Consider the following 27,778-nt stretch of genomic DNA (forward strand, 5'->3'; position numbering starts at 1 on the left):
CAGGTCGCGTTTTTTATGAATGAAAAACGTCCTTACATTCATTATATAAACAAGCCTGTGCTGATTGGCCAATGGCCCCCGGTGCATAAATTATGTAAAACAGACCCCTGAGGGGGTGGAGAGGAAAGCAATATCGACCAATGGGGGCTGGAGTGGATGGGGCGGCTCGGCTGGATTTGCCCGCAGACAGGGTAAACAAGACGTGATGGACAGGCGCAGGAGCGGCCTCGGGCCAATGAGAACCAGACTGAGCTAGGACCGCGGGCCAATGGTGGCAGGCGGAGCAGCAGGCCCCGGGGGGCCGGGCCAGCGCTCCAGCCTGGTTGGCAGCTGCGGCGCAGAGTCCAGCCGCTGGTGCGCGGAGCGGTTCAGCGTCCCCCGAGCGGTTCGGCCCAGCCATTCGCCCAGGCGCCCAGGCCCGGTGCGCGCGTGCGTGAGCGCGCCTGCGCCCCGGGGCCGCTGCAACCGGAGGAGAGCGGCTGCCTCAGGTGAGGGGGCATCGAGGAGGCAGGGGGGCATCGGAGGGGGTGTTCAGGAGCCGGTCCGAAGGGCTCAGCCGGCAAGAGTTCACTGGCTGATTCAGAATCCTCAAAGTCCGGGTGCACTTTCTATCTGGACTGAGGTTCCCCCCCCCCCGAGCTGGCCGCCCCCTCTTCTCGTGGCTCGGTCCGGTTCGGTTCTTGGTAGGCGTAGGGTGGGGGTGGCTAACGGTTCCGGAGCGCTCGGAGAGCCGGTTTCCGCACGTCGCGGGGAGGCGCACCCGGGCGCGAGGTGCGGGGGCTCTCGGGTGGGAATGGGGGGGAGGGACGCGGAGTTGCGGGGCTGTACAGTCTCTGGAGGTCTGAGAGCCCGGAGGAGCCTTGGAGGCTCGCGAGAAGAGACGCCCGGCGGAGCTTTGCAGTGGGGAGGAGGGGGCGGGAAGCCGCTTGAAGGGGAATATTTGAGAGGTGTTGCCCCCCAAAGCACCAGGAGGGGTTAAGTGACACAGGCATGTGCAGCCTGAGGGGTTGGGGGTTGGCCAGGAACTTATGCAGGCCTTGCAAGTTTCAGATTGTGGAAAGTGGACACTCAATCCCCCAACTCCCATCCCCAGCAGCCTGAGGGCGTCAAGGCTGCATCGCGGTTCTCGAGAAATCGGGGAGCATCAGAGCAGCGGCCTGGGGATAGTAGGGGAAAAAACGGGTGCGGAGGGTGGGGGGATGGAGAGATGCTGGAGCCTCTCACTGGATTAGTGATCTGTCCGCATTTTCAGAGGAGAGGGGACCTCTGGAGGGAACCGAACTCCTGGTTGAGGAGTGCCAAGGAGAGATGTTTGGAGGTTGGGGGTGGTTGGTAGCGCCCGGCGCCGCCACTCGGTTTTATGAATGTGGATGACTTTATGAATGAAGCGGGTTTCTTTTCGTTGGCTCGCTGCTCCCTGCGGCTTTTTTTTTTTTCTTTCCCTTTTTGTGAATGAAGCATTGAGCTTTCTTCCGAAATCTCTGGGGGTGAGGGGCCTGCGTCGGAGGCTGGGCGTGCGTTGGAAGTGGGGGCGGGGGCGCATCTGAAGGAGTTTTCATGAATGGGGAAGGCTGGGAATTGGGTGGAAGTGTGTCTTGTTTTGTGAATGGGGCCCAGCGCTGGGGATCCAGTTACAGCCTTTACCTGATGTGGCGGCTCGCTCTCCCATTCATAAAACCAGGCCCGCTGCGCGCCGCGGGGGAGGGGCCTCGATCGCGCCGCTGCGCCGCGTTAAAGTTTTCCTGGGGGCACCGGGAAGGGGGGACCACAAAGGAAGTGGTTTAAACTCCCTTAAGGCTTTAAAAAAAATTATACTTTAAACAAGATTTTCCTAGCCCTTGAACTCCGAGAGCTGCTTTAAAAATCCTCGATGCCTCTTTCTGGTTCGCGTATGGCAGCTTCTTTCTTTTATTGCATTTTTAAAAAGGTATTTTTGCTCTTCGTGGTGAAGTGTTTTGCAACGTATTTCATTGTGAGGCTCGGAAATATGTCCCCCTCCGATCTCTTTCCCGTTGTCCCTTTCCCCCCTAGACACTGACAGAACTTCTAAGGTCACGATTTAATCGCACAGATTTTGAAGTCTACAGAGGACTCATTTTCACGGCCCTCAACTCACTGCCGACGTTTCTCAGATTTTGTATACGGGTTGATGACATTTGAGAAAGAGGCTTTATTCTGAACGTTTAGCGCTGTTTGGAAGGCATGCAGGCAAGCTAGCGGGCATGTTTTTCTAGGAAATTATGGACTGTGTGCAGTTTTGCTCCTCTCCTTCTTTCTCTTTGACTTTGAAAATTTCTGACTAGTTGGACCAGAGTGCTGAGAGGAGGTTGACCACGAAGGGTTTTCTTGTATCCTGCTCACTTAAGAAAAACAAGTTGCGTGGAATTGCCCACTGAGAAAAAGTTCCCTATTTAAAATTTGTATGCAAGGTAAACAAAAGAATTATCCTTAAGCAGTTGGCTTTGTTTAGAGCTGGGGATAAATGAAATTACTGTTTTCTCCATTTTGTTGATTTAACTGCATTTCTATTTGGAGAATGAAACAAAGGGTTCAGGAAGATGGTACATTCCTAAAATTGTTACTTTATTCCTCCCAAATTAGAAAACGTTCCCTCCTTTCCATTTGACCCTCAACCTGTCTTCCCAGCCCCAAGACTTGACAGTGCCTGAACAAGTTTAATTGGGCGGGGGGCAAGTTTGGGGAAAATTACTTCACTGTAAGAAACAAACTGAATTTTCTTTACATGGATCTTTTGCTTTTAATGCTTTTTTAAGATCTGTGGTAGAGATGCATTTAAAATCTGTGTGATGGAATTTAGTTTCCTTGATCCATTAGTTTTCATGGCTATTTTATTTTAGAAGTTGTTGATAGCACAAATATCTCTGTAAGTTGTCATAGGAATATTTGTGACATTACAGACACTACATCTGTTTGAACAGAAGAATTAGATTTTAAAAGAGTGTTGTGTGAAGATAAGTATATCTCTGATCGATATATTCCTGGAACTATATATGGTGTCTTACCACTGACCTACAAACTACTTTTAGAAACACTATGTATGTCAAATTCTTAATTGCCAATAATTTGGAATGCTTAAACCCATTTTCTCTACTTCCTGTCACTGTACTGTCAAAAATTAAATTATCTCTTAAAAAAAAAAAAAAGACCTAACATTACAAATGCCCTGGAGAACCTTCTATTGGAGAGAATCTTGAAATCACCCTTTTATAATGAAAATAAGGGGTTTTGGTTTTGGTTTTTATAGGGAACAGATAGTAGCAAACTTATGATTAGAGAGAGAGGGTAGGAGGGCTAGGTAAATGGATTTGACACTAAGTACACTATGAACTTTTGATGCCCTTAATCAAGCACACCTTTAGTCTGTAAAGCTTACACACTGAGTGGGCTTTAAGTACCTCAGAGAAAGGTAGCGATTTTGCACAGGCCCTAAAGAAAGAGCAGTAAAAATTACTTCATTTCTCTTCTTTGCTCCCTCTCAGTTAAAAATCTCCCAAATTCCTATTACAGGAGGACCCCTTTCCCCCCAGAAATTACTCAATGCTGAAACCTTTCAAAGTGATATTCAAGGCATTGGAAGCACCATGGATGGGTTTTATGATCAGCAAGTCCCTTTTATGGTCCCAGGGGTAAGTGTATGTGGCTTTGGTTTGTTTTGTTCTCCCTCTTCGAATATGAGTCTTCTCATTGGTTTAGTGGCACAACCCCCTTTGACCCCTTTATTACCCTGGAGCCTTCACTGTCTTTTGGCCTCTTTCAGAAATCTCGCTCAGAGGAATGTAGAGGGCGGCCTGTGATTGACAGAAAGAGGAAGTTTTTGGACACAGATCTGGCCCATGATTCTGAAGGTAGTAAAGCTTTCCCTTTGGTCTGTGGCTTCTTCAAATGGCCCCCTGGGAGAGCCGCATGTAGACTCATCTTCCGTGTTCTCCCTACCACAGGAGTTCTCATTCTGGTGTCTTCTGTTTTCAATTCCAGAGTTGTTTCAGGATCTCAGTCAACTTCAAGAGGCTTGGTTAGCTGAAGGCAAGTTTCTTGGCTGTCCGATTTTCCATATAAAACATTTAACTGCGTTTTTTAATAAAACTTAAATGTCTAAAATAAAAATCTCTTTTCCAGCACAAGTTCCTGATGATGAACAGTTTGTCCCAGATTTCCAGTCTGATAACTGTAAGTACCTTTCTGGTGGTGGCACGTTTGTTCTGAAAACGTTTGGTCTTGGAACATCCATGTTTGGAAGACTTTTTTTCAGCTATTGCCAGCATATTTGGACAGTGGAATGCATTTAGTTTCTTTAAATAATTCAAAGTTAACCCTCAAAACTTTTATTTCATTCCTTATTGGAGTTATTTCTAAAATGCTTTTACTCTATTGCAGATAAGATTTACTGAACATAATTTCATCCTAAATTTCTTTTTGCCTAAGAATATTGCAAGGCTTCAAGCTCAAAATTATAAATCAACTGACATTATATATATAAGATGTTGGACTTAACATCCATTAACCGGACGTTATTTTACGGTGTTTTTTTTGTTTGTTTGTTTTATAAATTAAGTCCTTGATGCAGATCATGAGTCTGACATTTTTTTCTCTTTTAAAGGTACAGAAAATAGTTAATGGAAGATTCCAGTTAATTGTGGCTTCACCCAACATGTTGTCAATTTTGTTTCTACTTCTAAGTTGACACAGGGTGGTCACAGTGTGACCTGATTTATTCTTATTTTTCATGTAGTTGTTCAGGACTTTATCTTTCAGAGAGAAGTAAAAACTTACTCTTCAAATGGTCATTGAGTGCACCTATCTCACTGAGTTAATAAATGCAGTGGGAAGCTCAAAAGATGGCTCTCGGTGCTGGCAAGGGCATGGTTAGCTTTTCACTGATCTTTCTGGGCTGTCCTCAACAGGTTTGGGAGCTTTTATGGTCCAGGCAGAGCTCTCAAGGACAAAGCTGGCTGATGAAATGTGAGCAGCACAGGGCAGCTCTAGAGAGCATTAGTCACTGGCGAGTGAGCTGGTTTAAGAGAGGCCTGGAGAAAATGCTGCCTCTCTTGAGAGTTGCATCATAGAGAAATTCATGTCTCTTAGTCATAGTTTATAATAGCAAGCACCTGAGCCAGGCAAGGATTCGATTTCTCATTTTGCACCAACAAATTCTTCCCGCTTTGTTTTATCTTGTGTGTGTGTGTTTATGTGTGTAAATGCCACAGGAGAGAGAGGGTATCTTTGTATTTAAGTAAAAGCTGACTGTTCTAAGTCATTAGATGAAAGCCTAGAGGTACCAGCTAAACATTCTTTAATGCTATACCTCCTATTCAAGGCACAATGCCATGAAACTTTAAAAGGGAATAAACCGTAATCCACAAATGCATAGTTAACCTTAGCGGTGTCACAGCTTGCCATAGTTTTTCTATAGGAAAGTAAACGTATGTTAATTATTGCCCTTTGATTGCTTTCAAGTGATTGGGAAGCTTGCCACTAAAAGGCTAAATAAAGATAACCCAAATATTGTGTGTGTGCAAGTGTGTGTGTGTGTGTGTGTGTGTGTTGCAAGATAAAAGATGGGATTTGTAATCCTACTTTGTTCTGTGTTGACAATTTGGCCCAGCCTTTCCATTTCCTACTCAGAGCAGCATAAAATGCAGTCTGTTTGGGAGGTGGCTTTCTTGGCAGAAGTTCTTTGAAATGCTTTTATGACACTTTTGTTTGTTTCTCTGTAACCCAAAGAGTTAAAAGGGAGTTGAGATGACTGCATTCAGATTGATTTCATGTGCTGAAGCAAAGGTATGCTCTTTAGATAAAGATGTCAGTAAACAAGATTTATATTTGGAGAGATGTTTCTCTGCAGGAATAGGCTAAAGTGAAGGAATCAATAAATGTGTTTTGGCTCCTTAGAAATAATTCCCACTCAGCCAATAGAATGTGCTAAATTCTTTAATTAAATTGCCATACCTACCTAAAATGGAGATGCTTTTCAGAGATATTTCTGCTCACCAAGTGTGATGTGTTTTTTACTTTGTTTGCTTTTTGCTTTAACTTCTTAAGGTTGAGCTTTTCTGTCCTTTAAGGATAAAACAGATGGTTGAGTAGCCTCAAAAGTGTTTTTAATAATTCTTTCCCCTTCTCTGACTCTTACTTCGGGAGATGGAGCTTTAAGAAGGAGGGCTTCAAATAGATCAGCTTGCCTTAGAGGTTAAGTAAGAGTACAAGGATGCGGTGGTATGTTCTTGAGCCGTTCATCCTTACTGTTACGTGTGACTGGTTTTACTGCAGTTGTGACTGACAGTGTAGATGCATGGAAGCTGGCAGAGTCCGGGGCTGGGCAGACTTCTCTTTGAACACATCTCACAGCCTTGGATTGAGGATCAGCTTTCACTGCAGTCACCTTCTGGAAGAGCCCATGCTTATCCCAGGGGAGGGGGAGAAACTCATTCAAATTTAATAAAACCTTATGAGTTGATTTGAGTCAGCCAATCAATGAACTGTAAACCAAACTTGCGCTTGCCCAGTAAAGCAAACCTTTTCCCTGTAGTAGCAAAAGCATTTGTAACAAATATTCTTCTGTGGCCTGCCGCACTGATTATAATCTGTCCTTTTAATGATGATTTGATTAATTTTCTATATGTGGGGGGGCTGTGTATGTGTGTGTGTGTGTGTGTGAGGGGGGTGCAGAGGCAGAGAGAGAGAGAGAGAGTGTGTGTGTGTTTGTGTGTGAGAGAAAAAATACTAAGTAATGTGGTGATTTTTATTTTAGAATGTCAGTTTTGAAGATTATGGCTTACTTTTTTCAGTAAGTGCTATGAGCTCAGCTTCTAAAGAGATTATATTTTGTAAGTTTTCCAGATTTGGGTTCCTAACCATAGGCATCTATCCATAAATGTGATTTGAATAAATTAAACCATTGTTCTTCTAAGTCTTACAGAAATGTTCAACTTACTTCTAGTTATATAGACTTCACCTTACCTCACAAATACAGACATTAGTACAGTATCCCCCCATCTGGAAATTCTTAAAGGTCAATTCAAGGCAACAAAAAGTGCAACCTGTAGACAAGAGGGGTTCTGCCAGTGCCCCCCATTGTCCCCTGGTCCTGAGAAGTAACCTTGAAGATCCCAGACTGGGCTGCAGGTACCTTGTAGAGATAGTCTTCCCAACCCCTTCGTTTTACAGAGGGGATAATATAAGGTCCAGATAACTGGAGAGACTGACTGGTGGTTTGGGGCAAATGGGAGGGGTTAGGTGAAATGAGAAAAAGAAATTATAAAATATTATTCTTAAAGAAGCTCTCACAGAGCTGCAGAGCCAGGGGGTCCTGGCACATGCAGGTGTGGTCCAGGCTCTCTCATGATTTTTTGAAATCATGAGAGAGCCAATCCTCAGGAAAGACTTAGGGAGACTGTTGGCCACCCAGTTTGTCACCTCAGTTCTTTTCATTCCATGATCCTGAAAAACTTATTAACTATCTTGGTGCTTTGAGTTTTTCCATCTAGGATTTGGAAGAAACCTATAAAACAGAAAAACTATAAAACTGACATCTTTCCTATAAGACATACTGGTGTACATACAGATAAAACTGTGTGTATGTATATATCTTGTATAATATAAATAAGTGTGTGTATGTGGAAATCTGGGTCAGTGATTAGATGTGTATACATTTTTACTATACATTTTCACAGAATTAACTATAAATCAAAACCATGGATAAAATTGGAACTCAAAGTGCTTAGGTTTGGGGAGGAGGAGCTTACATTAATTTTTCTGGACTAACTTGGCACTTAAGGGTATTACTAGATTCTAGCATATAAAAATAGTACTTTTTAATGCAGATTTCAGTTCTAATTTTCTTTTAATCACACTCATTTGTTTCAATTGTGATATTGTGAATGTTCACCTGTCAGCATCTTGAATAACAAAAATATTTTACACTGGGGAAAAGTCATGATAAAAATCTTATTTTAAAAACCGTGGCCTCCATAGCAAATATAATTTAGAGAACTGTTTGAAAATCCAAATGACCTTATATTCCCCTTGAAGTGTTCTTTTTTAGATCTGTGTTTCAAAAAGAATGGACCGATTGAAGGAAGTACTAGTAATTTCCTAAGGATTGGCTAATTAACTGATAAAATCGACTTTTCATAAATACATTGTAATAGGTGGGTCGGGAAATAGAATTAACTGTTATGGCAGCCCTTGAGCCTAAAACACATTGATCTTAATCCTGTTTTTATAGGAGATTATTCAGCTGGACTTTTTTTTTTTTTAACTACATATGAAGTTGATAGAGTAGAGGCAGAGCCTTCCTTTTGGAGAGGGCACATCATTTGGGGCCCAGTTTGGAGCAAAAACTCTTCAGTTTACTTGCTTTGTGGTCTTGGGCCATTTCTATTTGAAAGGGTTGTCCCAAAGTCTTTTGTTTGGTAAGAAAGTAACAGTAGGCACTTGGAAAAGGAGAGATGTGAGGGAGTCAAGGTTATCAGTTTGTCGGTTTTGAGAGCCAGAGGTTCTTGAAAGTAGAAGACAGAGGAGTGCTGTGGGGCAGGGCGGGGGGTGGGGGGGAGATGTGGAGGGGAGAGGTCATTTGACTCCAGGCTACAGTGTATCTTTCAAAGTCTTTGTTAGCTAGCCCACTACCTTACCACTGAGAGGTGCTAAGTGACTTGAAATCCTTCCTGTTTTGATAGCCTCCAAGATCCTTAGACCAGGACTCTTAGGGATCTAAGACCTAGAGTCCCCGTTTATCTAAGAGAGCCAAGTGTTCCCACAAAATCTATTTTCTCTAACATTAATTCAGTTAGGCTTATTACAAACAATGACTTTTTCTCTTCCTCTTTGATGTCTTTCTGCTCTAATAAAACCCAGTAACCTTTCCAGTCCTTTGTGTTTGGCAAGAACTTGGGACAGGGAATTACATGTGTGTCTGCCCAGGACACCACTGATGTGGATTCCAGAGCTAACAAAATCCTGGTATCATTCAAGAACTCACCATCTATCCCATTTCAGCATCCTTTTATAAGATTAAGACATGGGTAGCACGATAAAGCTGGGGATTTGTATTATCTGCCATTTCTACCATCTAGGAGTATAATTGTTTTAATTTCAGTCTCAGAAAAAATGTTCGTGGTGGTGGGCTTGGGTGGGGTGTGTGCTTCTCTACCAAGAGACCGTACCCTCCACATGTTACTCGAGTTTTAGTGGTGGTAGAGTAGATCCAGCCTCAGAGGCTGACAGCCCCCTCTCAGGCGCACGGCTGCCCTTGAGGCAGCTTGGGCCCCATCTGTGCCCTGGCACACAGTGCTTCTCCACTCGGAATCCAAGGAGCTCGGAGTCTTGTCATGTTGCAGCTCCCAGCTCTTGGACAAGCGCCAGGCATACTGATGCCAATACCGGATTAGGTTGCTTTTTTAAAAATTCATTTTGTGAACTCATCAAGCTCATTTAACAGAGGCTTTGGTCGTCAGTTTCTATCATTGTCCCAGCCCTCTAAGAGGCTCAGCTTAGAGGAGAGGCCAAATACTAGGTCCCTAGTGTATATGCGGGTAGGCACGCCTATGAGAGAGAGAGAGAGAGAGAGAGAGAGTGTGTGTGTGTGTGTGTGTGTGTGTGTGTCTGTAACCACAATGTAAGTACTCCTTTAGGCTTGGCAAGGGAGTAGCAGCTCTTCTCAGGGAGAAGAGCCCCCACAAAGCAAATAAAGGGTGTCCCCTGCCCAGAATGAGGAAGCTTTGGTAAAAGTTGCAGCACAGGGCACAAAGACTCCAGGGAGCAGGATAAGATCTAGCTATCAAGAGGCCAGCAGTTTGCCACTGGTCTGCAGAGCAGCCAAGACATTGAATGGAGATTCTGTGATCAGAAAAACTATAGAGAAATTCTTCCCGTGTTGCCCTCTGAGTTCACTAGCTTGGGGGGGGGGGGGCGGGGGGGGGGGGGGCAGGCCATGAGAAGAGGTAAACAGAAGATATTTGAAAATAGCCAAATATGTTATGAAAAAAAGGAACCAACCCAAGAGCTAATTTATCTCCTGGATTTGATTTTCACAAAGTAGTATGCTTTTCTTGGAATAAACTCTGGCTGTCAGACTGGCTTCATCAGATCTTCTTCAGGGTAATTATTGAAGATTTGAAAAAAATCTCTAAGAAACCAAACCAGTTTTTAGCCTTGTACTTTGCGTTGTCCTTGGAGTAGATTTCACTCGCCAACCCCAAGATACCCATGCTCTTCCCTTTTGATGTCTCATGGGCATGGGGCGGGGGGCGGGGGGGGGGTGTGTGCAGTTAGGGAGGATTATAAACCTTTCAAGCCGGATGTGAAGCGGTAAAGGAACTGTGAAGCTGTTCATAATAGGTAGCTGGCACCCTCCCCCCTCTGCAGCCAGAGAATCTAGTAGTGTCTCCAGAGACCCTCTCCCTTGGGGAGGATGCCAGGTGGCTCCCCATGTAGCTATTGGCAGTGAATGGAAAAGCAAGGAGTCTGGAAAGGCTGACTTCCATAGAGAGCTGTCCTCTAAGGCAAACCAGCTTGCCTGGGGGCAGGAGAAATACAGTGAAGTCTTTTTCTCTCAGCTGGTAGCTACAGTCAGATTCTGAACAGGGCAGCACTAGATAGTTTTCTTTTGCCTTTCCCCCTTTTGCCAGAGGGCACTTGCCGACCTTATTTGGAGCTGACTTGCACATCCTTGCAGATTTCAGCCAGGGTCTTGGCCATCTGAATCTTTGCGAGGGTGCAGAGCAGGCAGGCGCCTGCAGTGTCTGAATTTCTTACATAAACACAACGCACTGGGCGAGCTAGCGTCCCTGTGGCGACAGCTGGGCTCTGCTCCGTCTGCCCCAGTGAGCTGAGCTGCTGAGTCCCCCTCCTGCCTGAATGGAGCATTCCAAATTGGTTGTGAATGGAGGGCGGGGCTCCCTTGCAGACTTTTTCAATGAATAACCAGACCCTATTGTGCAGCCTGTGGAAAAACAACCAACTCAAACAACACTGGGACTGTTAGAAATACGCTTGTGATTGGCAGCTTGGAGAACCTCCAAAATTAGTTTCCTTTGGCTTCCCTGCTGCTCCCTGTTCTCCGAGCCTGGGCTTAATGAGCCTGGGCTTAATGGGGTTCCAGTTTTCTTTTAAGTGCTGGCTTTAACCCTGCAACTGCCAGGCGGATGGTCTGGGCTTCTGGGGTAGGGCTGCTACTGACCAATGAGGCCGCCCCCCCCTTTTTTTGTCCCGTTTTACACTGGAGCTGTCCAAAGGGGCTGCTAATAGAAGAGGGTGGTTTAGCTTCCCTGGAGAGAGAGGTGTTGAGACTTGATCTGAGGATATTACCCTTTTATCTACCGCTTGCCATGGGGCGGTGGCTTTAGCTCCCACTGAAGATTCCTGCCTGATCTGCTGTCAGCTCCAGCCCGGACTCCAGGCCCGAGGATCGGTGTCTGCGGCAGCGCAGAGATCTCTTGGTTAGGCGTGCATTTTGACTCGGCAATGACAAAGCTGTAATTTCCCTACTCCTTGGCCTTCTCTGTCCTGTTTAATTCCCCACTGTGGTCAGATCCATGTCATTTTAAAATGATACTTCTCAGACTGTTACTCAGCTCCAGGGGAGCCTCGCTCTCGCTGTGACCCTTCCGCCCGGGCACTCGTCAAATGCCTTGCCTCCCCACGAGCATCCCAGGAAGTACCACAAAGTACCACCAGCCTCTGAGCAACCCCCAAACCAGAGCGGCCTCCTCACCCCAGATGAGGCCAGGTTCTAGGGGTACGCTTGCCTCAGTACCCACTCGAAACATCCTCCACCATCTTGGCCAACAGCTCACAGACACACCCCAAAGGGCTATGTGCGCTAGCCCAGGGCCATGGGATAAGCATGAAAAGGGCAATCAGTTAAAAAGCAAAACAAAACTTAATACAGATTCAGGGCAGCTTCCTCAAGAGCTTTAAAGAGCTCTTCTGAGTTCCTGCTCCTCATCCTCACACCTGAAATGAGGCTGTTGGCATTTGCGTCTCGCTACAAGGTTTGTTGCTGTTTTTCTGAAATATTTCCTTTGTTATAAATTGAGACTGCAAGAATGGCTTCCTTTCCCTATTAAAAAAAAGAACAGGCCTGGGCAGATCGTCCTTTTGTGAGAGAGTTTGAAACCTCCCAGGACGTAACCCTAGTTATCAGCTGTGTAAGAGGATGCTGATATTTGTGCTTTTCTAGAGGGGCTGAGGAGGACTTCAGCTTCCAGAAACACTTTTCAGCCGAGTGCCTGGAAAGGCTTTGTGACTGCCTGAAAGGGCACTTAATGAGGGTCCTTGGTACTGTACCCGTAGAAAAGGTAGAGTGGAAGAAGGGGACGTGTCTTCTACGCGGCTGCCCCGCCCACAAGACCGACCCGATCCTGGAATGCCTACCCCAGTTGTCCTGATCAGAATCTTCATGGGGAATAACTTAGTAGGAATAGCTTCCCTGTGCCGAAGGGTTCCTCAGGTCAGAAGATTTCTGCCCCTCAACTCCCTTTTCTTTCCTTTCCCTCTCCATGGACTCTTTCTTGAGGAGTAAGGAGACAGCCGCAGAGGGCCTTAATGTCATCTCTATTTTGACAAATATTAAACTTCGTCCCTGCTTCCCAATTTACATTCTTGTTAAAACAGGAAACAATCTCTCCCAAAGCAGAGAAGCCCTGTGTTCTGTTTCTTTCTGCCGCAGCCAGTCCTTGGCGAATGTATTCTGCATACCACATTCTCTGTCAGGTTCCCTTCCCACCCCATCTTTCAACAGCCCCCAACATCAGCTTCTAACTGCTCAGAAGCTGAGGATCTCAAAACCAGAGTTCTCAGAGTCCTTGGGATGACCTTAGAGATAAATAGGAAAAAAAACTAGTTAGGGCTAGTTCTCATTTTCTGATTCCTCCTTTAAGCACATACACAAGACAAGTTTTCCTAGGCTGCGTTTAGACTTCGTGCAGCTAATGCTCTGTTTCCCAGTAAGACTGCATGTGCTAGAGTCGAGTCACGGTGTAGACACCCTTGACACATTTGCCGAGTTTCTGCTTTTAGGAGAAGGAGGGCCATAAATAGAGAATGGTTCTCAGAGAACCTGATTTCCCTAATTTCTCTAGAGTTTGGATTTTCTCCTGTCAGATTTTTAAGTTTGAAGTCAAAGATAAAATTTCCACCATGCTTAAGTCCTGTTTCAAGTATCTTTAACACTTTTCTTTAATGCTAGTTCAGATGAGAATCATGTAAATTGGGAATAAATTATAGGAAGGATGCTACAGAAGGTGTAGCTTTGCGGGCTTTTTTTCCCATTCAGGAAAAATGCCCTGTTTGCCCTTTTCTTGACGGTGTGGGCCCCCCCTGTGAGCAGCCCTTCCTGGTAAAATCTGTGGTTGACGTAAGGCCCACAGGAGAGGAAACCATCCTGTTATCTCTACCACAGAGGCTCTCTTCGGACCTGTTTCTTACGAGTGAAAATCAAACAAATAGTTGTCTATCACATTGGTGAAAGTTGAATATTGAAATTCTTTGAGCAGCTCCCCCAGGAAAGGAATTAGGATGAATAATGCTCAGATTTTCCTTTTGGGGTAAGCAGGCCAGTAAGTCACCCTTTCATCCTACTGGTCTCTTTAAGCTTGAAAGTAACCAATCGCCCCAGGTGGAAACCAGCTCTCCAGGCTGTGGTCTAAAAAGCCCCACCCAGTGGTAGTCGAAATGGGATGTTCATTCAAAGCCAGAGGAATCACTTATTTTTATCTTGACTCTCCTCTGAGTCAGCTCTGTACACTCGCACAAGCCTTTTCCTTGACTGTCACACGCTCTGGTTTCTCCAATCGCCCACAAATTTGGGGATGTGACACATTGATGCAATTAGATTTATGCGTTCTGTACGAAACCTTTTTGTGGAAGAGCCCCATCTTAGTTAATACACAAGCCCTACCTCAGTCAGGGTGGGGCCAGTTCTTTTCGAAGCTTGCCCTCTCTCTTTTTTTTTTAAGATTTTATTTATTTATTGGACAGAGCAAGAGCGAGAGAGGGAACACAAGCAGAGGGAGAGGCAGAGGGAGAGGCAGAGGGAGAAGCAGGCTCTCCACCGAGCAGGGAGCCTGATGCGGGACTCGATCCCAGGACCCTGGGATCATAACCTGAGCTGAAGGCAGACGCAGGCTGAGCCACCCAGGCGCCCTGCTTGTCCTCTCTTTAATTTCTAGCTCTTCTATTCAAGGCTTCTGGGTTTCCATTTTCAAATTCTAAAGTAATAATCCTAAGTTGTTAGAATAAATGAGTCCTTTGGAGAAAAGAAACTGCACAGATCCAAGCCGTTTCAAAAATAATACTGAGGTGTGGAGAGTGTGAACTTGAGGTAAATCTGAAACTAGTTCATCTGGGTCAGAAGGAAAAAAAAAAAAAAAACCTCTCTGCTACCTTTGGCATTAAATTATCTTCCTGATTTGATTAACAGCGGTTTTCTACTTGGAAATGACTATTTGAAAGATTTGCGATTTTGTACCGAGAACAAGAAGGAGCTGTTCTGGGATAGACACTTGCCCATCTGTGAGTCAGGACATCCCTCATTCAGTACCTATGTCCAAAGTGGATCCCTCTTACTAACATGACCACTTCTTTTAAGGAGGATCCATACAAAGACTCTCTTTCCTTCTATTTTAGCCAGACTTGGAATAGAAACCTTCAAAAATCACCTGTGTCATTATTGTTAGCTGATAAAGTTTAAAGAAAAGGCAAGGTCAGTATCCCAAATTCTATTTAGCAACTGGTCCTCTTACTTGATGACCAAGGAAAGACATGACCAGCCAACTTTTTTACCCTGGCAAACTTGCCACTGGACCATAGGTCAGCCTGTGAGGACTCTTGCTTCTAAGGCCTACAACAGGCCGTTATTACCCTGAGTTCTTCCCAGAGCCCACTCTGCCTTTGAAGGTGGGGGGCAGCTTCCAGTCCCTTGCAACAGAAGAGGCAAATAGCCATGAGGACCACTTTGGCTCTTCCCAGTGAAAGCTCTCCCCACCCCCCAACTGTCTCTCCTTTAGAACCTGGATGTCATCCTTGGCTTGGATCACATTTTCTCCCCTCTGGAGGGGAAATAGGTAGGGAAAGCCTTGAGCCCCGCCGGAGGTGGGGGTGCCCCCCCCATATTCTGAGTGGTCAGCTTGCCTGGTACTATCCCACCTTTTGGGTTGCAGTTGTGCATTACACAGTGACCTCCCAAACTGATTTTCATGGGCAAAATTGAGTTTTTCATCTTTTGACCAAGAGTATTCCAGCTGGTGATTTGATTCTGGGATACCGTGTGCGGGTTCTGCTGGCCAGCTGCTGCCATTGCTGGAAGAGACTTGGGCGGGGGGAGGAAATTTTTTGTGGGATGTTGTAATCATGGCGCTGAGCCTAGCAGAGGCAAACCTCCAAATCATCCCATTCCCCTCCCTATTATGTGAAGTCACTAGATGATACAAACATTATAGTTCAAATAATATGATCCCAGCAGTATAAGAATACCCCCGATAAAGCCCTTTCCTGTAAAGTATGACCCCTTGTCAGGTCAATCACAGAGAAATGTAAATCCCTTTGTAAGTATAAAACCACCGGTTTTTATCTTTTCCTGCTTTTACCCTTGCCAGAAGGGCTTTGTTGGGGGTTCTAACAGAAGCTTCCACCCGGGGGCCCCTTGGGCTGGAACTGCAGATGTGCTTTGGCATCTTTGAAGCTGGATTTCTCTGTTGTTGAATCTATGTCCTGTCATATAGTCCACATTCCAGGGAGCAGTAAGGACATAAAATGCCATAACACCGGCCCTATACAAGACAAAATTTAGAAACACTTTACTTTCCAGAGCCAGGGTGAGCGCTGCAGCCTCTTGTCGTTGATCCAACGCAACCCTATAAAGAGCCAGCATTTCCCCAGAGAAAGCAATGTTCTGCGAGCTCAGTATGTATCTATGGCCCAGCCTAGACCCATGTTGCTGTCAGCCCCAGTACATAGCAGAGATTTAAGGCTATCCCAGGTAAACAGAAGATGGAGAGGCTTACAGAGCATGGCTTCATGGTTTTAACTGCTTCCCTGTATCAACTGCGTTGTCTAATTTAAAACCCAGGTGGGAGAAATTCTATCAATAATTCTCATTCCTATATCCTGGGAGGAATTCTCCTGCCTTTGCAGGTAGCCACTTAGAGATATTTCAGATACCACTTTCCACTAATGCTATTTATACATTTTCAAAGTTGGGCCAGTGCTTTTCTAAGCTCCTTTTCTTCCCTTTAATTTCTAACTCTTGTATTCAAGGCCTCTGGGTTGCCATTTTCAGAAGTCTGAAGTAATCTTCTGATGTCCCCGCTAACCCTGTTTTTCTGCCGCCCCCTTTGTGAATTGAGAGTGGTCTCTGGAGATGTAGTCTCCACACCATCTTTCAAGTAAGTGCCTCTCATGTTTAATAGGAGCTCACCAATGTGAATCCCTGGGCTTGCATCCCAAAAAAGTTGCCAGCTCTTAATTTCGAAATACTTGGTATAACCTCATCTATCTTACGGGCGAAAAAAGCTATCTTCTTCCCTCACTTCTTTTCCTTGGGCAAGACCTGCTCTGGTTTCACTGGGTATTCTTTCACTCTGGTATTCCCCAGCCATGTTCATGCAGGGTCAGATGACTTGAATCTCTCTTTTGGATTGATCCTTTCTGAATACCAGTGTAACCCCAACCCTATTTGTTGGATCTGCCTTTTCCCATAGTCCATGTCGTGATAGCAAGGTCAAAGTCCTTTTTTTTTTTTTTGAGCTTAATTATATTACCCCAAGTTTCTAGCTCTAAATCATGAAAAATAGAGTGGGGGTTTTGGGGGGTTTTCTTGTTTTTGTTTTTGTTTTTGTTTTGTCCACACACTAATTCCTGAAGCCTCTCTTTTGCTGAATGTAGGTTTTTCCCACTGTATAGGAGAAATCTGATTCCTGAAGCCAGATGTTCTGGGAACTAGCTTTATCATTTCCTAATTTGGCTCTTGTGATATTTATCATACAGAAGATAATATTGGCCGTATAGAAAGGGCTTCTAGAATTGTTAATCGATGAATTATGCTACCTCATGGTTGATTCTGTACCCTGGGGCCCGGAAATATACCACCAGGGTGATGATACTCAGTCCTCTCGTCCCTGACTAGCAACAGGACAAGTAGGAAAAAATAACCTGGAGTAATCAACACCATAACCCCACCGCCACCACCATGATTAATCACCAATCTAAAATCCTAAATATTGCCGCTGTGCCAATCCTAAAGAGAACTTCCCTTGTACCTACTGATACCAGATTCTATCCCAGGGAGGAAGCCTTGCTTTCTTCATGTAGGACTTTGCCCAGGACAAATGAAACTATTCTTGCAGAGATTGCAGAAAGAGTCTGCCCTGAAATAGTGTATGTTCACCTAGGTGTTGTCTGCACCAGATTGTTTGTCATATCTCCCATGAGTTGTGTAGAGAGCCTTGATTCCACACCAGAGTCCTGCTGCTTGCTGTGTTCTGGGAATCCTTGATTCCCAAAACATAAATGCACAGGGGATTCTCCAAGCCAGCATACTTTTTAAAACACAATTTAGGGCTTTAGTCCGCATCCCATTCTGATCTAGCCAGGTAAGCTAGGTTGGTCCAGTCGAGGCCTTCAGAAAGTCTTGTGCCTTTTTTCCCTAAGGCTCAGAGCACCAAAAGCCAAGGCCACCCATTTCAAGCTGCTTCTCCTGGCTCTGCTCAGCCTTTATGGACAGAAGGAGCCAAACCAGCTGCTTAGAGAGGAAGAAAACAAAGGAGAACCTCAAGGAAGAGGACTTTAATTCTTTTTTATTTTGCCAACCTTCACAGATTGGTGATGACTACATTGTGTCCTCTTGAGGACTCTGGGGATAAAATCTAAGGAGTTGTCCAGCTGTTCTGGTAATGTTCTAAACCTGTTGTGCACATATATTTACAAGGGGTAGTCATGCCCCATCTTTTTCCAAGAATGCTTTGTGGCCTTGAGTTGGGCATATGTTTTAGTTTCTGTTATGTGTGTATTGATATGTATGTGGAATTACTGATAGGTTTCACTTTTGTTGATATTTTGTACTTGTGTAATTACTGTCTTTTTACCCAGGCAATGGTAAAGGTGGCCATGGGCCATACTCCTGTTGATAGCAGTGGCGATTTTCATTTTGCCCTCTCTTGGGTGTTCCTTTCTCCTTTGTAAGTGGACCAGGGCCAAAAAAGTATTTGAGAACCACAGGCTTTAGAAGTTAGAATGTGACCAACATTTGCCTTTGTGTAATTTTAGTTCCTGGGGCTGTATTATCCACACACATGGTAAAGGATAAACAGGGTGGTATCCTTCCAGTTTGGTAATGGGCCAGGTTTTAAAGTTCTTAGCACATCCACTTTTGACCTGTTAGTCAACCATAAGATAAAGGCTTTTTTTTAATCTCCAAGTATCTCAGAGGAGATGGACTATGATGTTTTATTGATTTGTTTTTATTTTTTTTAAGGATTTCTTTATTAGAGAGCACACGGTGGGGAGGGGCAGAGGCCTATGGAAAGAGAGAATCCCAAACAGACTCCCCACTGAGCACGGAGGCCAACATGGGGCTTGATCTCCTGACCCTGAGATCATGACCTGAGCCAAAATCAAGAGTCGGACACTCAATCGACTAACCCACCCAGGCACCCCCTTGTTGATTGATTTTTATTTTATTTTATTTTATTTATTTATTTATTTGAAAGAGAGAGAATGAGAGAGAGAGAGAGAGAGAGAGAGAGAGAAAGCACATGAAAGGGGGAAGGGTCAGAGGGAGAAGCAGACTCCCTGCCGAGCAGGGAGCCCGATGCGGGACTCGATCCCGGGACGCCAGGATCATGACCTGAGCCTAAGGCAGTCGCTTAACCGACTGAGCCACCCAGGCACCCTGTTGATTGATTTTTAAAACGTATTCCTACATTTGCTTCATTTCTCTGTGTATAGATTATTTTTTTCTGTCTGAACCATTCAAAAGCAAGTTGCAGACATGATATTTCACCCCCAAATACTTTAGGGTGTGCATCTCCAAAGATTAAGGCTATTCTACGTAGCCTAGGAAAATTAACTTTTATACAATAATATTCAGAATTTCCCAGTTGTCCCCCAAATGTATTTTATAGCTGATATTAATATTATTTTGATCTAGGACTCAATTAAGAATCCCATATTGCATTTCTTGTTGTCTCTTATCTTCTTTACAACACTCTGTCCTTTTTTTTCCCCATAACACTGACCTTTTTTTGAAGGGTCCTAGACAGTTGTTTTGGAGGGGTGCATTTTTTTTTAAGATTTTATTTATTTGAAAGAAAGAGAACACGTGTGTGTGCATAAGTAGGGGGAAGGGTGGAGGGAGAGGGAGAGAGAATCTGAAGCAGACTCCATGCTAAGCGTGGAAACCAACGCGGGGCTCGATCTCACGAGAGATCAGGACCTGAGCCAAAAACAAGAGTTGGATCCTCAACCGACTGAGCCGCCAAAGTCCCCCTGGGGGGTACACTTTTAAAGGATACTCAGAAATGCAAAGAACACACAAAAATGCTGGCCTTAGGCCCAGAAATGTCCTATGTTGCTGATTCCCTTACTCTTATATCCATGTTATTGCATTGACCTTAAAATACTAGTGTAAAAGAACAGAGTGAGTCAGATTTAGATATTTGGGTCGGAGATAGTTTTTGCATGTTTGAGGAGAGGGCTTTTGAGGGAAGCATTCAAATTTTTTTAGCAGAGCTTACTAAATAGTTCATTTTGCTATTTATGGATGATTTTTCACTATATTCAATTTTTAAATTTATGCTTCACAAGGTTGGCTGTGTCAGATATTAAAGAAAACGGCACATTCTCCCATACCTCCTCCAATTCTGCTTTTAGAACTTGTGCCCCCTAACTACATTTGATAACACTTCAGGTTTTTATTTTTGGAAACTGTTGCCAGGCAGAATTAATGTTAACTGTTCAAGTGGGTTTGAGCATGTTTCTTATTTGGTTTGGAAATCCAAAAGGCATCTCCTTTTCCAGATGCTCTTTTTAAGGGTCAGAACCTATCCACTTGCTTTATCTCCCTTGAACCTTCTTGGTTCCCAGAACAGAGTATTATCTCCTGTTCTTGTCATTCACCAGTAATGCCAGAGCAATTACAAAGAATATTAAGACATTAGGAATATATTTTATGCTTGAAATGAATTTTTAATCTACTCAACCCTAAAATAAAGACCTATTTCTGACCTCGTCTGGTGATATGGGAGAACTTAAAACATAAGCCTCATTCTGTCTACCTCTTTTCTCTTGCTAACTGGCTGTTTGCACCTTGTCTCAAAACTTGTCCAAAAAAGGCCAGAGCTAAGGAAAGGCAGCAGTGTGTTGGAAAGTAGGCCTGTTGGCTTTGTTGTGCTCTTCAAACCACAAGTCCCAAGGGACACTACATCTGGTGACTGAAAGCCCTTTGGTCTTTGCTAGTGGGGTACTCTGACAAGTTAGGAGTACATGAGGAGAGAAGAGGTCACACCTGCTCTTTCTGGGTGGCTTCTTGGGTTCTATTTTGCATCATGTTTACATTCACATGTCCCTCTGCTTGATGGTTCTTCCCCCTGCCTTCTTTCCTCATGCTCTACCCACTACCATAACCAAAGAACAGTGTGGGCGGATGTCTTGGGCTCTCCCGCCCCCCACTCTTGAACAAGCAGTACATATTTCCTCACTCTGGAGGGAAATGAGGTGAGATGGTAGTGGCCTAAGAGAGGAACAGTGCCCAAAGCTGGGGCAAAGGGAATAATAGTAAAGCTCAAGAATAGACCTTCACTGTAGGAATATCACTCTGGAATCTCAAGAAGTCTCTTACCATGACTACATACATTCCACATTCAGAAGTGCTGTGAGAGGCTCTAGAGACATAAGCTGGCCACCTAACACATAGCCTCATGGACATGCCTTTTGGAGGCAGGTGTTGGTGTTCTGGTCAACTTCCATCGTAAGACACAATTTTCCATGTAAAGTAGGAAGATCGTGGCTGTCAAGTGTGACCAAATAAGGTCCTCCCCCGAGGGCAGGCCCACACAGCTGATTTGGGAAAGTTGAGTCGGCCCCAGATGAAGGTACTGAAACTGAAGAAGCAGGGAGGAAAACTCCAAACAACCTGAGCAACGACCACTGGGGGAAAGTAGGCAAAGCCTGTGTGTGAAGCGAAAGAAGTAACAACGGGCTCAGTCTTTCTCCCACTCAGACTGCCGTGTCACTGATCAGCAATTTCTTTAACACTCAGCAGCTACATAAATGTTATATGTATTCACAACAAAGTCAGTGGCAAATTGAAACTTTGATGATTATGGGAACACCCCAGGAAAGCCTTATTAGAGGAGGTGGGTTTTGTCTTAGTAAAAAAAAAAAAAAAAAAATTCCTTTTAAATCAAACTGTCGTTCATCATAACATTCAACAAAAGTGTTTTCCTTTGTTTTGATCGTATGTGCTGTAATAGCACTGGCATGGGGTAGCTGCCTTGGACAGAGTCCACAAGCCTGGACTTGTGGGCAGGAAACAGATTTTGTCAGCAGAGGGAATTATTATTTCTCTTGAATGGGCCAGTTTGTCTATTTTTTCTATTTCAAAACAATTGGGGTTCTTTGGAAGACTGTTTCTATACCATCACAGAAGAAAGATTTTCTAAAATTTGAGAAATCTTAATAAGTATTAACTCAGTAATCCTGTTTAACTGGGCTGCTTGCTTTAAAAACGAGAAACTTGTGCTCCCTTCAGCAGCACATATACTAAAATTGGAACGATAGAGAAGATCAGCATGGTTCCTGCACAAGGATGACACACAAATTCGTGAAGCGTTCCATATTTTTCCTAAAATAACTCTGTATGTTAACAATACTAGAATTAAAATAAAAAACTTAATACAAAAAAAGAGAAACTTTTAATTGATACAATGTATAGCAATTGTTAAGGGTACAACTTGGCAAACTGTACAAGCATTTAGATCAAGACCCAGAATTTATCAGAGTACAAGAAGATTCCTTGTGCCCCCTGAACAGGCACTGCCCTCAGGGTAAGCTCCATTCTGACTTTAAACACCATATATTAATTTCCTGTCCTTTTGAATGTTACGTAAATGGATTCACACAGCATGTACTCTTGTGTCTGGCTTTTACTCGGCATATTTGTGAAATTTCCGTGTTGTTCAATGTAATTGTAATTTCCTTATTCTCATTTCTGTGTAGTGCTATTTAGTTTGGGGTTACATCCAGCCAAATTTGGGCAGAATTGATAACTATAATGTTAAGCTTTCTAACCCATGAATATGATATATCCTTCCATATATTGAGAGTCTGAGAGTTCTTTAATTTTCTTGTGTTTTGTAGTTCTTGGTTTAAGCATCTTACGTGTCTTTTATCAGATATGTTCCTAGGTATTTGATGTCATATGTTGCTATTGTGAATTAATTTTTTTTAAATTTCACATGTATACAGAAATGATTCTTTTTTATATTAGGCTTATAGCCATTGATCTTGGTAAATTAGCTTATTGATTCCTATATTTTGGGGATACTTGTATACCTTCTACATAACAAATCAGGCCATCTCTGAATAATGACGGTTATATTTCTTCCTTTCTAATCCATTTGCTTTTTGTTTATTTTTTTCTTGACTTATTGCATTGGTTATGATCAGGCCTGCTTTTCTAAATTAATTAATTAATTTATTTATTTATCAGAGAGAGAGAGCACAAGCAGGGGGAGCAGCAGACAGAGGGAGAGGGAGAAGCAGGCTCCCCATGAGCAAGGAGCCAGATGCGGGACTTGATCCCAGGACCCTGGGACGTGCCCTGAGCCAACAGCTGACACTTAACCGACTGAGCCACCCAGGAGTCCCTTAGGCCTGATTTTTGTGTCAGACAGAAAAATCTCCCAAGGAGTTCCCTAATAAGAAAACCAACTATAAAGTTAAGTTGATTGATCTGTGAACATAATATCTGGATTTAAAATGGTGTTATACTGGTCTACAAAGCAGTATATTGTACTTTGTGGTACACAACTACAGATACGGACTTAAATCTGGTCAGACAGGCATCCTTGTCTTTCCTACCCCTAACAAGCAGAGACTCTCATACATATTTGTGTATGGATCCTTAACAGAGTTCTTGAAGTTCAGGAGGAGTCCAGACAGCTCACTCAAAGTGTTCTTGTCTCACAGGTGGCATTGAGAGGGAATTGTCTAGAAGCACTTTCAGGAGAGGCAGGGAATTTGGAGAGAGAGATGGTATCCATGGCAATAATGTGGGATCTGGCCAGTCAGTGACTGGCTGTGGAAGATACCAGGTCTTCAAACTCCTATGGCTGTCTTAATAAGCAGAAGATATTGGTCAACTGGATTATAGAAGGGAGGGGAGATCTTTTAGGGGAATAGAAGGCAAGGGCTGGTAAGAAGTAAAGGCTACTGGAGTCCAGAGATGTTGGTTGCCAGTGGGAGTGCAAGAGGGATCCTGGGCTTTCTGGTGGCCTAGGGGCAGGAAGGCAGTCGGATGGATGCAGGTTTATCGGGTGTGCTTCCAGCTGGAGAGTGCAGAGTAAACATGAGGGTACGGACCCTGAGAGCTGGCAAAAAGTATTCTTCCACTCTCCTCTCTGGTGGTGTCTTTTCTTCTCCATCTTTCCCTATTTCTTTTAATGCCTTTTTAATTTAGTCTTCTTCTCTCAGATTCTCTCAGGAGGCAATATGATAGAATCACTAAGCACTGTTCAGGTAGGGCTCTTGACCACTTACAGGTATGAGACTGTGCCAGATTCCTTACCTTTTTGAGCCTGGGTTTTCTATCCTATGAAAAGGGGGTACTAGAAGTACCTTTCTCACTGGGTTGGGAAGATGGACTAAAACAACGTATACTAGAGCAACTTGTCACAAAGTAAATGCTAAGGGGTCTATCTGGCTGCCTCTTTCTTGTCTGCCTACCTTGTTCTTTTCCAGAGGTCTTGGTTTTTATTCATTTTTTTTTCTTTGTTCTAGAGTACTTTCTCTCAACCAGGTGTAATGTGATATTTTTGTTGTTTTTGTTAAAAAAAAAAAAAAGGTTTATGTCCTCTATTTTTAGTGTACAAAGTGGGTGAGTGAAATGTCTCCCATTTCTGTCAGTGCAGTAGATTACCGAAATGACAGAAGCACTTCATTTCTGTCCCCTCTAATAGCAGCTCCAAGACCTTGAGTGATTACTTTAATTCCTTTGGGCCTCACGGTCCTTATAAATGTAGGGGCCTGAATGAAGAGGACTGTGAGGCCCTGGTCTAACTGTGAGTGCATCTAGGAGATGATGCTAAAAGTCCGATTCCTCACTAAATTGTGCATGCCATGAAGAAAGGACCGTGGCTGTTGGGCATACTACCCTGTCCCCAGCATCTCTAGGATGCCTGGCCCATAGAAGATGCTCAGTGAGGGGGGGAATGGATCAATGAATGAATGTTATCTTTATAACAACAAAGGTCGTCTATATTCAGTGGGGATTATTGTCAGGGCACCATTATTGTCATGGGCGATTTTCTATAACTCTGAGCTTAAAACTTAATTCTCCCTCTACCCTTCCCCCCTGCTTGTGCTCTCTCTCGCTCTCTCATAAGTAAACAAAATCTTTAAAAAAAATTCTAATTGTAGAAAATATTTATCAACTTACATAGTCAACTTTCTTGGCATTTCTTTTCCAACTTTCTTAGCAGTTCATGACCTTTTTTCTTTCCAATCCGTTGCCACGCTTTGTACTCCTAGGTCTCTGTCATCGTTTAGGAAGTTGCCTGTGCGAAGTTAAATACTCTATTTTTGAAAGCACAGTGTATAATTACACAACATCATAGCACCATCTGCAAGGTGCTGTGCCATATTCTGTATTTCTCAAGGCAGCATCACATATCTCATTTTACAAAGGAGGGAACAGACTGAAAGCAAGGACATTCCTTGGGCTTCTAAGTTCCTGCTTTAAATACACCACTATTTCTGACTAATGTATGCCATAATTAGGTTCCTTCACACATCCTCTGGCCCAGCGGTCCCTTTGGAGAGCTGAGCCTCCTTCCTTACCACTCCAAGGGCCCCTAATGGTTTTCTTGTCACTGATCTGTGAAACTTTCAATTCTTGCTCTGGCCGTGTTCCACTTTCTTCTCTCTCTTTCGAATGGCTCATTCCTGGGGAAAAAATATTTATGACTAACAGTGCCTCGCCTTGTAGGGTAGATGCGGTCCCAGCCTTCAAGGTTAAGAATTACTTGGAAACATAATCCACTCAGTCACTCATTGTCTTAGTCCATTCGGGCTGCTATAACAAAATACCACAGACAGCGTAACATATAAACAACAGACATTTATTTTTAAAGTTCTGGAGGCTGGAAGTTTGAGATTAGGGTGCCAGTATGGTCGGGTAAAGGCTCCCTTCTCGTTTTGTCCTCATATAGCTCTGCGCTCATGACCTAATCACTTCCCAAAGCCCCCCACTCCTAATACCATCACATTGGGGATTAGGATTTCAACATATGAATTTTGGGGGGACACAAACATTCAGACCATAGCACTCACCAGATATTTCTTGAACTCCTCCTTTGGGTGGAGAACATAAGATTCCAGGTATAAGACAGTTTGGGGGTGATAGAAGATACCATTTACTTTAGAGGCAAAATGATAGGACACACACTAAGAGTACTGTGTAGATCTAAAGAAAGCAGGACATCAGACTCAGCGGTCAGTTTAGATCTTCTTTCAAAATGGGTATATGCTGTTCCTAAAGCCATTAGAAAAATGTTTCTTTCTGGACAACTTTGGCTTACCCTCTGGTGTTAGAACTGGTAACTTTTTCAATAATCCTGTGAAAATGTCAATACATTTCCAAAACCTGAAATAAGAAAATTGAGTGATACCATAATTGTTTACTTTCTACATGTAGGTAAAGTCATGATTATAAGGGATTTTCTTTAGATAAAGAAGAGTAGACTTTTCAAGGACATGTAACTTTTGTTTACACTGGGGCATCATCAGCCTTTCCTCATGATTTTCCCAAAACTTTTATGGCAGAAGGCTAATGAGAGGAAAGGCAATGACAAAGGGATCGTGCTGAGAACCACCAGAATATCCACTTCATTGGAGAAGTGCTTTTCTGTGTCAAGTTGTCTGACTCTGCCTTTTCATTTACTAACAATATTCTAACAGCAACAAGCCCAGCCATTTTCTGTGTCTGAATGTCTGAAAACATTTGATAACAATTGAGGGTTGGCTGCCATGATGTCACCATCAAAAAATCACAAGAGAGACTCTAATGACTTCTAAATAAAATCTTCCAGCTCTGAACTTATTCCATTTATTTAGGAAAAGCAGTTGGCATTATGTGGGAAAGGAACTATAAAAACCTAGCTTTTCCAGTCGGTCACTGACAGGACTTTGCTTTATAAACTTGTCATCTGTGATAGAGTCATCTGTTGCATTTGTTCACTTCTGAGACCCGAACTTGGGGTTGGAGGTGGTACCTGAGCAAAGCAGTTGTCCAGAAGATTGTTCAGTCTTCTCAGCAGAAAGTAGATGGTCGTTTCGCTCATTCTGCCTAGTATAGTCACTAAGAATGAACTACGCTCCTGAAAGTGTTCTAGGAGTAAGCATTGAGTCAGACCGAAATTTTAGTGGGGCACCAGGGCACTGATTGTGGTTAGCTATCTAATGAGACCTTTGATAGAGTGGAGAGTTGCTGGCACAAAACTTAACTTGTCTCTCCCCCACCCTTCATGAGAGCTGGGCAGAGAACAACAATCTTAACTCATAAGTAGTAGACAGCCCCCATGGTGTAGCATCTTTTAGAGTTTGTCCTACTTTGGGTAAAATGCCCTCTCTAAAATGAGTCAGCTCCTAGATAAGACAGAAAAGGCAAACCTGGCTTTATTTTGTTTCATTTCGCTACCGTGTAAGTCACCTTGATTTGAAAAACTTTGCCCTCTCAGAACCACATATGGAATATTCACTTGATTTCCAAACGTTATGCAAGAGCTCTGTGTACTATTTCATCAGTTTTAGAGAAGTAATTGGCACTTCTCTGAAAAGATTGGTTATGAAAACCTGCCCTTCGTGGGGCAGGAAAGGCACAAAGCAGACATAAGCTCAAAGGTTTCCAGGACTTGTCCTTACGCAGTTTGCCTAAGCTAGGTTGTGGTTTGGTCCATTGTTGTATTTATTCCTTTGCTCTTAAATTTTTTGAAATGCCTTAAAGTTAAGTATTTCTTACTCAGAGCTGATATTTAGAGCTGCTTGAGAAAGGACTTTTAAAAAAGTCCTTTATTTAATTTATATGCCGCTGAATAAGAAATGTATTTACCAGAGCAGTTTCAAGCCTTTGACAAGTTAATGTGTAATGTCTACCAATGTATCTCTGGGCTGTTTTGTCCCTTTTGGAAAAAAAATTCTTCATATCTGCAACCCTTGGTATTCTATCGCACCTGCATTTTTCTTGACGAACCATCACCTGCAGGAATTTTGAGGAAGGAGACCCAACACGAAAGCAATGGGGAAAAAAAACATGGCTAATTAAAAGTGTCAGATGATGACTTCCGACATTGAAAGAACTTTTCATTGGTTTTAGATGGAAGGCTCTGTGTTTCAGTGTTTGGCTTTCTTGGGCATGTGACTCGGCATGACTTCAAGAGCCATCCACTAGTGACAGGGGTTGCAGAAGAAAAGCATTTTGCTCCCTGTTAATCGGCTCTTCTCTCTCTCTCTCTCTCTCTCTCTCTCTCTCTCTCTCTCTCTCTCT

At 43.6% G+C, this 27,778-nt stretch overlaps 1 protein-coding gene and 1 non-coding gene across 2 annotated transcripts in view; both read left to right on the plus strand.

Moving 5' to 3' along the window:
* Nucleotides 1-321: 321 nt before the first annotated feature.
* Nucleotides 322-27,778, plus strand: part of ETV5 (ETS variant transcription factor 5) — a 57,961-nt gene continuing 30,504 nt past the window's right edge. Inside the window, exons 1-5 of the mRNA XM_025877132.2 lie at nucleotides 322-488; nucleotides 3,529-3,647; nucleotides 3,779-3,866; nucleotides 3,997-4,044; nucleotides 4,138-4,188. Coding sequence (XP_025732917.1) covers nucleotides 3,603-3,647; nucleotides 3,779-3,866; nucleotides 3,997-4,044; nucleotides 4,138-4,188 — 232 coding nt within the window. The 5' untranslated portion in view covers nucleotides 322-488; nucleotides 3,529-3,602. The remainder of the gene's footprint in view (nucleotides 489-3,528; nucleotides 3,648-3,778; nucleotides 3,867-3,996; nucleotides 4,045-4,137; nucleotides 4,189-27,778) is intronic.
* On the plus strand, nucleotides 21,754-21,858 carry LOC112834285 (U6 spliceosomal RNA). Its single transcript, XR_003210827.1, has one exon. It is a non-coding gene; the product is annotated as a U6 spliceosomal RNA (small nuclear RNA).

The sequence above is a fragment of the Callorhinus ursinus genome, unplaced genomic scaffold, assembly GCF_003265705.2.
Source record: "Callorhinus ursinus isolate GAN/ISIS: 27379988/994484 unplaced genomic scaffold, GSC_fseal_2.0 scaffold1, whole genome shotgun sequence".
Classification (NCBI taxonomy): Eukaryota; Metazoa; Chordata; class Mammalia; order Carnivora; family Otariidae; genus Callorhinus; species Callorhinus ursinus.